We start from the raw sequence: 13413 nt of genomic DNA, 5'->3' as shown, positions 1-13413 counted from the left end.
CCCAAGAGTCCTGAAAATAGAAGGACATGCTGTACACTTTAATCATTTGGGAATGTCTGTTCACCGTGGTACTGTTTTAGTGCTAGCCCTCCATGTGGCTTTGTTTGACTATCCCATTTTCAGCTACGTTCTGTGATTGCAGCTCCTTACTCAGGTATAAGATCTTATTGCTGCTTTACAGCTGGTGTAACACATTGAAATGCTTTAACAGATGATCAGTCACTGAAATATAATGACTGCCTCCTGCACGCCCAGTGCCTACTAGGTGTTAGATACTTTAATTCAATGTGCTTCTGTTCCTGAAGACTTGGGTGGCATCCAGCAAGGTGGAGAATGGAGGCTGAGGGTTCCAGCAGCTTCAGAAAGAGAAATCACATTCAGGGTAGAGCCTTTCATTATGCTATCCTGGGTTCCACCTTAGGGGGTCATTTCATCACAAAGGGACTTTTATAAGATGCCTTTTGTACCTCTGATGAAAAGGACAAGGCCCAAGATAAGTTCACTTAATATGGGATTTCATAGTTAGTAAGGTTTCTATATATTTTTTTTGCCATTTTACTTCATTTTGTCCCATTGTATGATGATTCCATTATGAAATGAAACCAGTAAAATGGTAAAATAACATGATTTCTCTGAAAGTATAAAGAATATACATTAGGTTTCAAATTATTATTAACAATTTGAAGAATTGGGCCAGGTGCAAAAGGGAGACAAAGAGAGTAGGAGAGTAGATGGTGTGTTTCAGGTGGACTTTGTGCCATTGTCATTAGCATCTTCCTTGCCAATTCCCCGCCCCCTCCCCCCAGTACTTTCTATGTGACAAACACTGGGCAGAGCACTTCAAATGCCAAGAATTGTGAAAGACAACTGTAGCTGCAACTACATACTCATGTGTGTGCATGCATCACACACATACACACACACACACACACACACACACACATAACACACACACCCATATATATTTAATTCATTTGCAAGCCACCAGGACCAGTTTTTGCTGTGGGCAGCTCTTAGCATGTCAAACTACAATCCGGATTTAATGCCTGTTGGATTTAGCAGCCTTGAATTGCTTTACTTTGAGTTGCTCCCTGACTTTGGAAGACACTGATATCAAGCCTCCAACTACAGCTGCAGGCTGCCCAACCAGTTTCTTTGTATCTAGCTACAGTTCTGGATGTTTGTGATGTTGTCAGAGGCTGTGGAGACCAAGTCACCTCTCTCGTAAAAACATATAGAGGTCTGTAATGGTTCTTTTGAGCTTGTGGTAATTTCTCAATTCCTCTTTATAAAGTCTTCAAATAGAAGATAACAGTGTTATCATGTTCATTCATAACCCTTCAATTAAGCAATTTCAGCTATATTCACTTGCCACAGCCTGTTCAATCCCATCTTTATGAGATTGCCAACTCCTGTCACTTATCATTGAGAAACTACATTATTTTACTCAACCACATTTTCTAAGAGAATGAATCTGTTGCTATCAGATGATCAATGTCATGTTAAAGGAGTTTCTTAATAGCATGAAACTAAGTGGCTCATCTTAATAGTCCAACAAGCTCACAGGGTGTTTATACCAAATTTAAGGTTGTATCAGATGCCACTCATTCGGCCTTTGCCATAAATTCTGAATCAGTAGCTAGAAAAGGATTGATGGTGGCTGGATTTAACCTTGGCTAGAAGAAAAGCAGCATCACAGGGAATGGTTTTATCTTCTAGAAGTGTGTTTGAGGAGGAATTCAGATCGTAACCAGAAGGCAAAGTTTTTTGGTTCATCAAAAGTGGAAAAAAAAAACAACTTTATAAAACATCTGTTGAATAAATAGCAAGATGCAAATTGTACATGGTGAAATATATTTTATGTTGCTTTTGATTTTTTTTTCTTCTGACAGAATCTGAATTACTGAATTAAAACTCTTGTGGGTGATTTTTGTAAATGAAAAATATATATTTTACATTGTACTGGATTGTTGATTTTTATTTTATGGTTACTAATACATATTCATTTCACATTTGGACAGATACGGCAGATGGTGTATCTCAGGAGCTCTTCTCTGCTGGCCTGGTTGATGGTCATGATGTAGTTATAGGTAAATTGTTTTTTAGAATGCAGTGTCATTTTCTTGATGTATCACGTGAAAATGTGTTTGTTTAGAAGCAAAAATTTTCACTAAGGAATAACTCATTCTACATTTTTAAAAATTCTTGATGAATTCTTACCTGTTATGTGAAAGTCAAAAGCTCTAAATGTAATTCTCTCCCATTTACCTAGACGTGGTTTATCAGATGAGGAACCTCATTTATTGGACACATAACAAAGAATCCAGAACTAAGATCCAAAGACCACCATGTAGCAAAAATAAGATACAGTAAATTCCATGCACAGAAGTTTCGGAAACTTTGAGGCCATTTCTCATAGTTTCTCTATCCTTTCTAATAAATCCACATGTTAGTTTCCCAGCCTTCAGCGGTACTTATTATGAAATCTAGGTTAAGATCATTCAGCCTAGTTCTTTTGTTGTATAGTTAAGGGAACAAATTTCCCAAAGAGATTCTGAGCTTTGTCTAGAGTCATGCAACTGGGTTTTGGCAAAGTCACTTCACTTTGAAACTGTAGGTCTTTCTATCACTTTGAGAATCAAAAGGTAGTTGCCTGGAAATGGGAGTCTGCTAGACGTGAGCACACTGAGAGGAGCAAGCAACAGTGGTTGGACCTCCTGACCTGCAGAGGAGGTGGAGATGCTTGAAGAGAAGAGGCAGGTGAGGTCACTGAAGAAAACCTGGGATAGCCTGGTACTACCAGTAATACGGATGGATAGCTCCTTCTCCTCAGCAAATTCTGAGTTTATAAATACTTTATATATTCTCTATTAGTGTCTAGCCATCATAATGGCCCTGAGTAATCAAGAGTGCTTAACATATTAATGCTAAAACATTACATTAATTATATTGTCAATTATAATAGCAATAACTAAAATAATATATGGTCTGATAAAACTTCCTTCAAAAATACACAAATCAAAATTAATGTTTGAATTTATAATGCTCCCTCTAAGTGATGTTTTACTATTAAAAAATCACTCATTCAAAGTAAGTTCTTCCCCAGTAATGCTGGAGTATGTGACAGAGGGAGTTTAAGGTGGATATGTACAAGTATTGGAATAATTTTTTTGCTATAAACTTGCATTGTTTATCATTAGAAAGTAAATTACTATATTTTATTTAAATAATAATATATACTAGATTTATGTTGGGAAATTAGAATTCTGACTAAAGAATCAGCATCTATGTTATTCATATGCAAATAATACAACACAAATATAAAGATACCTTTAAAATTAGAAAAATATGTTCTTTTTGTGTTGATTATATATGAAGTGTCCACAGTGACTTCACAACGAAGCTACAATTCCATTGCCAAGTGTTCCCACAAGGGGAGATACGTCATATTTTAAAGGAAATTCACCCAAACACATTTACATATTTATATATTTATTTATATGTGTATTTCCTTTCACACTTTCCTTTACATTTCTGTGAGATCTCATGGCCAGCTGAGTTCTTGCTCAAGTTTTCTGATCAAATGTGAGGGGGAAGCAGAGAGAAAAGGTCAATTCAACTTTGGTGTCTACTTTAAATTCCATCTCAGATTTCTTTCTCTTAAACCACAGTTCCTTGATAGAGAAGCACTATCATTCTCATTGGAAAAAGTAAGCACACACCTTGGTATCTTAGCTCAACCACAAAAGTGTGGAAAACAGTTAATGACTAGATCAGGATATCCTGCAAGATATATTTCCCTTAAAAAAGAACTATGGCCCATATACTGAGCAGCCAGAATTAAAAATCAATCAACAAATGAAGTGAAAATAATAGGTAAAAACCCTCTTTTAAACAGCTGCTGATGTCTTCCATTGGGCACAAAGTCAAGGACCACATTATCTCAATTTACACTGATCCTGACAAGCGGTTGGAATATGGAAAGTAAGAGATCTGTGGGAAGGCATTAGGTCACATCTGTCTTTAGGCATGGTCTTGCTCCAGGCCTACAGTCAAATTTAGTGTACTTCTTTATTTGCCCCACATTCAACTGAGTCTAAAATAGAGGGGTTTGGTTTTGTTCTTGTTGAATGTTTAAAAGGAAGAAACTAAGAAATTAAGTCAGAATTTCTGTATAATTTATTAAAATGCATTTTAAACACAGTAAATAGCCAGAAAGCTTCTGTTTTTCTATGACTTAATTATTCTTCTTAAAAGTGTCTTCATTTTGCCTTTTTCCCCTTTGGAGCTAAAGCATGGCTATGTGTAAGATGCTGAAGAAAGCACAGGCCTGGGTAACTCTTCCTTAGACTTACACAAGGACGTGATACCTGAGCCTTTGCAGGGTTTGCATGATTCACTTGATAATCACCATTGAGAACAGGTTGTTTTTGATCACTATTTTATGTAAGGTAGAGAGAACAGGTTGTTTTTGATCGCTATTTTATGGATGTAAAACTGAGGTTAAAAGAAGTACCTGGAATATGGTAGCTTGTACTGGTCCTTGAATTTCTGTCCCTGGACTCCCAAGTTCAGAGCCTGTCCTTGACACCCTGTATAGGGTGGTTCTTGAGTCTCCTGGGGGGAAAATAGCTTATCTTTGTTTTTTATTTCTTGGAGCAGCTTGACAGAAAGATAAAATGTGTTTGATCCCCTCCTTCTAACCAATCCCAGAGATTCTTACTCCCTCCCTCCTATTTCCCTCCTTACTGGACATGTCCCACCAGCATATGAATATGTTTTTGTGTCTCCCATCTTAAAAAATTCCTACCTCTGTTCACCTGACCTCTTGATACATTTATTTCCCTTCATCCCCTGACAGCTAAATTTATCAGAACAATTGCCACTGCATTCAATTCCTTTCTTACGGTGGTCTCTTGAACCCGCTGCAGCCAGGCTTTTGACCTCCACACTCCACTCAAACTGTTCTTTTCAAAGCCCTGTCTGGGGCAGACACATCTGGCAGATGGGATGGCAGATGCACAGGTAGGAGCAGCCAGAAAGGGGTGAGGTCCTGTGGTGTGAGAAGGACTCCATCTTCCTAAGGCTGGGGCTGATCCTCTGTGCTCATCTTCCTTGGCCTGTCAGCAGCACTGGCACAGTTGACAGGGCTCTCCTCATGACAAAGTTTTCATTTGACTTTCAAGACTCCATCCTCTTTTGGTCCTCCTGCTCCACTGGGAAGACGGTTTGTCCTCATCTCCCTGACCTGCACATTTTGATGTGTCAAAGGACTCTCTCCTTGGACCTCTTCTCTTTTCTCTAGTCACTTACTCCTTTGGTGATCTCTTCTACTTTCCTGATATCAAATATTTTTCTATTCTCTGGCTTCTAAATTTATATCTGTGATCCAGATCCTTTGAATTCTGGACTCACATCCAACTCCCTTTTTAGCATCTTCATTTAGCATCTGAAATTTCAATTCATATCTCCAAATTCCAGCACCCTGATGTTTCCTCCCAACCTACTGCTACAGTGGTGTGGCATTCTGTTGATGTCACCTCTAGCTTTCCAGGTGCAAAGGCCAAATATCTGAGATTTGTGCTTGACTTTTCTTTCTCTCCTGCCCGACATCTACCATATCTGAATGTGCCATTAGTTACTGACCATCTTGATTCCTGTCCTATTTCAATCCCTTCTCATTTCCAAATTACCACATTTGTCCCTTTACTGGTGTCCCAGCTTCTATCCTTGCCTCCCTTCAACCTATACTCATTTTAGCAGCCAGAGATATCAAATCCATAGAGAGAGAGAAAGAGAATAGTGTAGTCAAATCCATAGAGAGAGAGAAGGAGAATAGTGGTTGCCAGGGGCTAGGATGAAGGGAGAAAGAGGAGTAACTGCTAATAGATATGGGATTTCTTTAGGGGTGGCGAATATTTTGGAATTAAAAATAATAGTGGGCACACATCTTTGTGACTATACTTAAAAAAAGCACACCAAATTTTGCACTTTAAAGTGGTAACTTTTATGATGTCAAATACATCTCAATTGAAAAGGAGTCAGATTACGTTAATGGTTTAATCTAAATGTTCTTAAGGATTTCCATTCCACCCCTCAGTGGCCTATGGTCACTGCACTGTGTGTACCCTGTCACTTCTCTCCTCTTGGCTCCCCTTTCACAGCCACACTGACCTTTGGACTGCCTCCAGGATGCACCTTCTTCAGGCACATGTCTGATTACCCCATGTCTCCTGGGGCTTAAATACTATCTGCAAAGAGCTTTCCCTAACCAGACTATTTAAAATTGCACACCACCCCTAGCTCTCTTCCACCTTTTTTACTTTATTACCTAGCCTGGTCTCTTCCTCTTCAGTAGACTACATGCTTCACTCATTTATTTTGTTAAGTGTGTGTGTGTTTCCCCTTGAGCTTCAGGTTCTTGAAGGCCAAGTTTTTTATATATTTTGCAAATTGTCATATGCTCTGTGTTCCAATCTGTTCATTTCTCATAGTATGCCTTCAATAAATACATGGCAAAGATAAATTCCATTCTGAAATACATAGATTTTGTATAACACTTTCTTTAGAAACAAAGCATACTTTGAATATAGAACTCTCGTGTTTTAAGAATCTTTTAAGATTGTGAAACTCAGGTATTATTGGTAAAAATGCTCACTTGAGGAAGGCTGTGCAACAGTCCAATTCATATAGAGATTTGATGATTTCTTACATGTGTATTTTTTCAGCTTCTATAAAAATAAAATAGCTACCATTTAAATAGATTAAAATATGGGCTTTTTCCCATCAGCATTTTCTTTTGAATTGGAGTAAATGCTTACGGTAGCATGAAAGAGCTGAAAAAAAGCAATAGCCTATGTTATGGAGCTGTGAATGTTATGGCTTTCACCATAGCATAGCAAACACAGGATACAGGAAAAACTTCATTGCTTACCTTCAGGGTAATCTGCCCAGGGTATGCAGAATTTGTATTGAGGAATTTACAATTTACAAAGCAGAATTTGGATTGAGGAAGGGCTGGTATAGTGAAATGGAGTGATTACTTTCATACAGAAGCAGGGCAGTGAAGAAATTAAGTGCACTGTTTGTAGACTGAAATCATAAGCCCACTTCAGTTGTGCTTAAATTCAGCACTACCTTAGGCAAGAATAGGAAACAGTTTTAGGCTTTGTGTAAATAGACATTCATAAGGTTGGCAATGCCTTCTGGGTGGGTGTTGATTTGAAAAAAAAAAAAGTTTGCAAGATGAAAAACTAGATGATATGCATGTACAAGTTTGCTTATCTTGCCTGACTGCTTTGGCTGGAAAATGTAAATAGACTAGATCTGAATCCCTATTCCACTTGTCTCAAAGAGGATTCCCAAGGATGACCAGAGAAACTCCTTTGCCTCCTGATTAAAAAACAATCCATTCGAAAGAAGTTTTCTCTGGAAGGGGAATTGGGGAGGGGGAGAAGAAGATGTAAAAAGGAAACAAAAATCCTAAATTCTGTTCAGGCCTTGTGATGAATGATATTTTTTATTCTCTTTATAATGAGTTTCAGAGCTTCAGCATGAGAAGGGACGTGGGCAGATGTGTTAAGCTAGGCAGTTGCAGGACCTGCTCAGCAGCTCCAATCTGTAAGTGCTACCAGAGTCTTAGGTACAGGACTGTACACCTGTGCAAGAGAGGAAGCTACCTTGGGAATGCCCTCTGACACCTGACCACTGACTGTTCCTGTTGGGGTTTTATACCACTTTTCCTGGCTGTGCAAGAACATATGTCTGTTTCCTTTAAGTGGAGTTTAGAGCCAGATGTTGGAATTTCTGTCTCCTAATAAAAGAACTGTTTCTGCATTCATTTGTACAATTTTCCTCTGATGGATATTGAGCCTGGCTGATTCGTTATCACTGAAATGAAAGCTTATTTTAGCTATATGTGTTCCCACAAGCTCTCTCTGTGGGCTTTCGGATGTATTGTTTATGTTCCCGAAAGGTTTATTTTCTGTTCTTGAAGAATCATAAAATTCAAACCTGTTTGCTTTGCAAGACTTGCCATTTATGTCAACTCCATGATGCCTGCTTTCTGCCTGCCCCTCCCTTTCACAGTTGAGAGGACAGTGTGTACTCCTCTAGGATGTGGAGGACTAGATTCTCACCACTCTGCGACACATGCTTCTGTCACACAGTGCTTCCTGGTGCTGTCTCCTCTTCATGGGGAGGTCGAAGGGGCCTTTAGGGTGAGGCCTGCTTTCTGTTATTGCCTCTGTCATCCTTGTTGCACAGAGGTGTTGAATGAGTATCATGGGTAAAGAAATAATATTCAATTCTATTTGACAAATGTCATTCTGGATCAGCATGTGAATTGACAATATTGCAAATATTGTTACACTCTTTAAAAATGAAAGAATGATTCACATGATTGTTCTTCCTTTCCCCCCTCCTGCCTCTTTCCCTCCCTCCCCTTCTCTCTCTCTCTCTCTCTCTCTCTCTCTCTCTCTCTCTCTCTCTCTCTCTCTCTCAGAAACTGACCTACCCACATAGCCTATGATGGGATGCCTAGAGGGTCTCCTCTCTCCTAGTGCTTGCTGAGTGTTTCTCAAACCATGAGATGCCTGCATCAGGGTCTTATCTGGGTTGCTTATTCATCATGCACAATTCTGGGTTCCAGTCCAGTGTCACAGCATCAGGAATCTTGGGCATGGAGTGAGGAAATTGTGGTTTTTAAACAAGCTTCCCTGGGACATCTTATACTACTGGATTTTTAAAGTATGCATTTGCATGTATGGATGGTGTGGATGCTGCTGCATGTGTGAAAGAGCCTCACTGGTGTCAATTTTTACCATAAGGAGTCATTACAGTTTTTATTAAAACTAACATTGCTTCTCAGGGTACAGTAGCTCCTCCAGGTGGCTTTAGCTTTTATCTTTCTGTATAATGGCCAAGTATCTTTAGGCTTCAAAGTATGCAAGCAACAGAGTCTTGGCTCATTCATGAACATATGGTTGGCTGTGCAGTGCTGCTCCCCAGCTCTCTTCAGGGCAGTTCGAGTGTGTTATGAGTGATTGGGATTTATTGAGCAGCAGTGCACTTTTACAAGGGAAAAAGAGTGAATGTCTTCTCATATTCAATTAAGTGATTATGTTGTGGTGTTTACTGATGTTGAAATTTAGTGAAGAAAAGCAGTTTTTATACACAAAATGGTGTCTTTGACAACTGTACTATGATTTTCAAGTGGGTGTCAGTTTAAAAAGGAAGAAAACTCCTTAACCCCTCATGTTCCAGTGTCCCATATATAGGACACCTGTAAAAAACAGGACGTAATGGGATAAGGAGTTTTCTAGGTTTAGTCAGGCTTGGAGATTATTGAATGATGTTGATGATTATAGTCTAGCTCTTCCTGATTTAAAGTGGTCTGTGTGTTAAGTTTAATCCTCCAGGGAATTAGGAACTTTGCATGCCTTGGGACTGCTATCCAGATTACTTTCCTTGATTTTCTTTTTACCAGAAATGTTGAACAATTAAATATGGCTCAAGCCTTCCATTTTCAAAAAAACACTGCTGTCAATTTGATTATAACTCATTGTTCCTGGTTTCCAAATATCCTTTTTTAAAAAAAAAATTCTTTATTGAAGCATTTGTTACCTAAATAGAAAAATATCACAGTGATATTAAAAATTGGTGTACAAAAGTTATTTTTAAATATTAACAAGTGATAGACTAGACTTTAATATCAAAGTGCCATGAATATTGGTTATTGATTCTGTTAAGATGAATGACTACCATTTCTAAATGAGTTAAAATATTCAGCAACTGAACTCTTTGGAGAAGTGGTGTTTCTGAAGTGTCACTGTTTCACCATCCACAAAACTGTTTGCTCTGTGGAATGCTGGCAACCAAGCCAGAGAGGTTGTGCATACATACACACAACCCCCACAAAATCAGCATTTATTTTGTCATAGACCTAAGGTTTAATGTATTTTTCAATTTTATCTAATTAAAGCAGAAAGACAGGTGGGCAGGAGCAAAGTGGGTAAAATGGTTGCTTTAGCAGAGTGTAGTTCTTATAATCTGGTGACCATATACACCTGCCCAGAAGAAAGTGTGTGGCTAGCAAACTGTCAGAAGCTGAGCTGCAGTGCTCCCTCACAAGTCCTCTGCCAGCTCGGCCACTCCCTGTGCTTACTTGCATGCAGATTATAGATAAAATGAGCAGCTGTCCAGACAAGGATTGGCAGATCTGTCCTTTATAAAGAACATTTGATTTGGGACAGAAAAGGATGATGCAAAACTACTCTTCAAAATATAGACAAATATTTCCTGAAGTTCTGGCATAAAATTACATCTGTAATTTCCCTAAAGAAGCTTCCTATTTCTATATTACACGATTATGAATCAGCACAGCAGTAAACCAAGCTTATTGCAAGCCCTGATTTTCCAATTAACACTGTCACTTTTTATTTCGTTAGGAGTTGGGTTCCCTCTTTAAAAACCACTGGTACAGATAGAGTCCAGTTAAGACTTGTACTTAATTTCACTTAAGTGAAATCAAAGCTTGCTAGTGGATTAGTCTAGGTCACTAGAGTCTTGCTCTTTTTAATTACTTCAAATTGTCCTGTTTTAATTAAAATGTTAATCTAGCTTTAAACTCAGGAATTAGATATGCCTCAAGATTACACTCAATCCAGCCAAACTATTTTTGAGTATTACAGTAATCAGTCCCTGCCTATGACAAGAATATTTCTCTTATGGAAATGTAATAGGGTTACTTTGGATGAAGAAATCTAGTCTACCCTTTATGATAACATCCATTTTTCTAACATAACCAAGTGTGTAGGATTTAAGTTAAATGATTCTTTTCTTAAATAATCATCCAATATTACCCTGATTCATGTGTGTGTGTGTGTGTGTGTGTGTGTGTGTGTGTGTGTGTGTGTGTGTTATCCACTTCAGAAATCTCTGGGTCTACATAAATTTTAACTATTCCCATCAATAGTACAATATTCTAGATATAAATAGATGGGTCAGATATGCTTATTATTAGCCTGACAGGCAGGTCTCCACATTTCAAAATGAAATATCACTGCTGGTTTTTTTAACTTTATTGGTGTGTCTCATAATAATTTCTTATATATCAGGAAATAAAACTTCTTGTTTACCTAATCACAATTTTTTTAAGTCAAGGGAGAAAATTAAGCCCACATTTTGACTCCAATTGGGCTTATTATCACTGTTTTGGCATCATGTCTAATTATGACTTTAGATTTGATACTGTAACTTGAATTTGATTACCATTGTTTTTTAAACTAAGGCTTCCTTGCCAATCCTAAGAAAATAGTTCTTAATCTTGCACTTTGTAAGTTTAACATCCCACAGTTTACATAAACAGCATTTTCAAGACAAGGAGACACTTTACCTGGTCACCTTCTAATAGAGTAAGAAACTTGTCCTTGTTATCAGGATTATGCTCCCTCCAGTGTAAGATCAATATTTGTATCCAGTTTTGTTCTTGGGCTAGTGTTTTGAAAAGCACACAGTATGTTTTATATCTCATGGTAAACAACCTGTAAATACAGGTTTTCCTGAAGTATTCTGTGTCTGATGAGCCATAGATCTATCTAGCAAGACAGTTAGGAAAGCATTCAAAGAGCCCTAGGTGCAGACTCAAGTATACTTTGGCAGAAGTGAAGAAGTTGTCCATTAGACTTGGGGGGTGAGGATGTTTCTGCTTCTTAATAGTAAAATGCTGTAACCTCTACCCTTCTTGTTCAGTGGTGAGAAGTTTGTTACTTGAAATGAGGACATTATCAGATTCAAAGTATCTTTTCAGTAATAAACCCCCTGGAGGGCTAATTTATAAAAGATTCTGAGCAACTCCGGTTTGTGGTTATTGACTAGGTCTTTAGAAACTTGATATACCCATGAATCATTTCTTCATTAGATGGGTGGGTCCAAGGTCACAAATATGTTGCGGATCTTTGTACATTTTTTTCTTTCTTTGATTCCCAGGGTCAGTATAGGACAGGACATCAAAACTGCTGAGGCACTATGCAGTCTGACTTCCCTTCCTAACTGGGTTGACTGTTAACTCTTACATATCCTTCTCCATAATATCTTTTTAGTCCTTGTATTTGTTTACGCTAAGGGGAGAATGACATACATGAGAATGTAACACCTGATAGAAAGGTGGAGTAAGTTTAAGAGGGTATAATTTAGGAGGTGTTATTCTTGGGAAACATAAAAATACTGCAGATTATTCTGATTGATGGGCTTCTCAGCCCCTGGCACAGTTCCGGATTTCTTTTTTTAAAAATGTTGGCTCTTTTCTTAGTGCTCATGAAAATTTTTATTAGGTAAGAGATGGGTATGAAAAATTAATTTTTTTATATTTTTTCCCAGATGGATTTTTAATGTCAAAAATATAGAACTCTGCACTTAAAATAACTCTGAACAGTGGCTTTTGTATATTTAATTAGCAACCATGAAATACCTATGCAGTTCAAATGTCTGCAGACTAAATGGTTTTTGACCACTGATCACAGATAAATGCTTGGGTTTATTACTGGCAGTCCCCAAAGGGGGGTGTCCCAGGGGTCCTTAAATCACTTTGGTAGTGCTGATTAGCATATACTGGTACCATTGGTTACCACTCATCAGTGTCACCAGCCAGCATGAGGGCCCCACAACAGGTGTGCTGCTTCCAGAAGTTCCCAGGGTATTTCCCAGGCCAGAGAGCTGCTTGCTTTGATGCAGAAGTAGGGAGAGGGGCCTTCTACCATACATTGTCACACAGGCCCTGAAGTTCCTGTACTTATTCATTTGTTAAATAAAGGGTCTATGCTACTCTCTGATGGGTACACGTGGTGAAAAACAGACAGGGTCCTTGCCCTCATGAAACCTTCAGTCTACCATGAGAGGTAAGTCTTAGGTGAGTCAATACGCAAATGTCTTTGAAGTCACAAGCTATGAGAAGCATTCTGAAGGAAAAACAGTGTGCTCAATAAAGAGCAGTGAACAGAAATTCTACATGGAATTTAAGAATAAAGAAAGCCTTCTTGAGGAGATATCTGTGTGAAGTCTGAGTTCAAGCCTGTCCACATTGGGCATGTTCATAGATAATGGACTTTACAAAAGATGACCCGGGTGGACGGATCAGGAGAGTGAGCAGAGGGTGATATGAAATGAGGCTGGGGCAGAAGCAGGAGCCAGATCATGAGGACCTTGTAAACAGCCATTAGCCATACTGACTTGCAAAAATGAAATCCCAGTCTTTAGTGTTTGAGTTCCCATGAAAAGTATGAATCATGGGCGCCTCTCTCATCTTTTTCCTATTGAAGAGGACAAATGAAATTTTCCTTTAGACTCATTTCATTCCGCAGTTTACTATGGGTTTGATCCCTTTGCTGCCTGAACTGATTGCCATTTGAGGTGAAT

At 38.4% G+C, this 13413-nt stretch overlaps 1 protein-coding gene across 4 annotated transcripts in view; it reads left to right on the top strand.

Moving 5' to 3' along the window:
- The window catches only part of Stk39 (serine/threonine kinase 39), a 268613-nt gene that overhangs the window by 216567 nt on the left and 38633 nt on the right, over positions 1-13413 (top strand). For 3 of the 4 annotated variants that reach the window (XM_078017532.1, XM_078017531.1, XM_005315694.4), the window contains one exon: positions 2022-2090. In XM_078017532.1, coding sequence (XP_077873658.1) covers positions 2022-2090 — 69 coding nt within the window. Of the gene's footprint in view, positions 1-2021; positions 2091-2636; positions 2690-13413 lie in introns of those variants that run through there. The other variant, XM_078017533.1, reaches the window with a different exon arrangement.

The sequence above is a fragment of the Ictidomys tridecemlineatus genome, chromosome 7 (genome assembly GCF_052094955.1).
Source record: "Ictidomys tridecemlineatus isolate mIctTri1 chromosome 7, mIctTri1.hap1, whole genome shotgun sequence".
Taxonomy (NCBI): Eukaryota; Metazoa; Chordata; class Mammalia; order Rodentia; family Sciuridae; genus Ictidomys; species Ictidomys tridecemlineatus.
The sequence above is the reverse complement of the archived record's forward strand: the minus strand, read 5'-3'. Positions and strand labels throughout refer to the sequence as shown.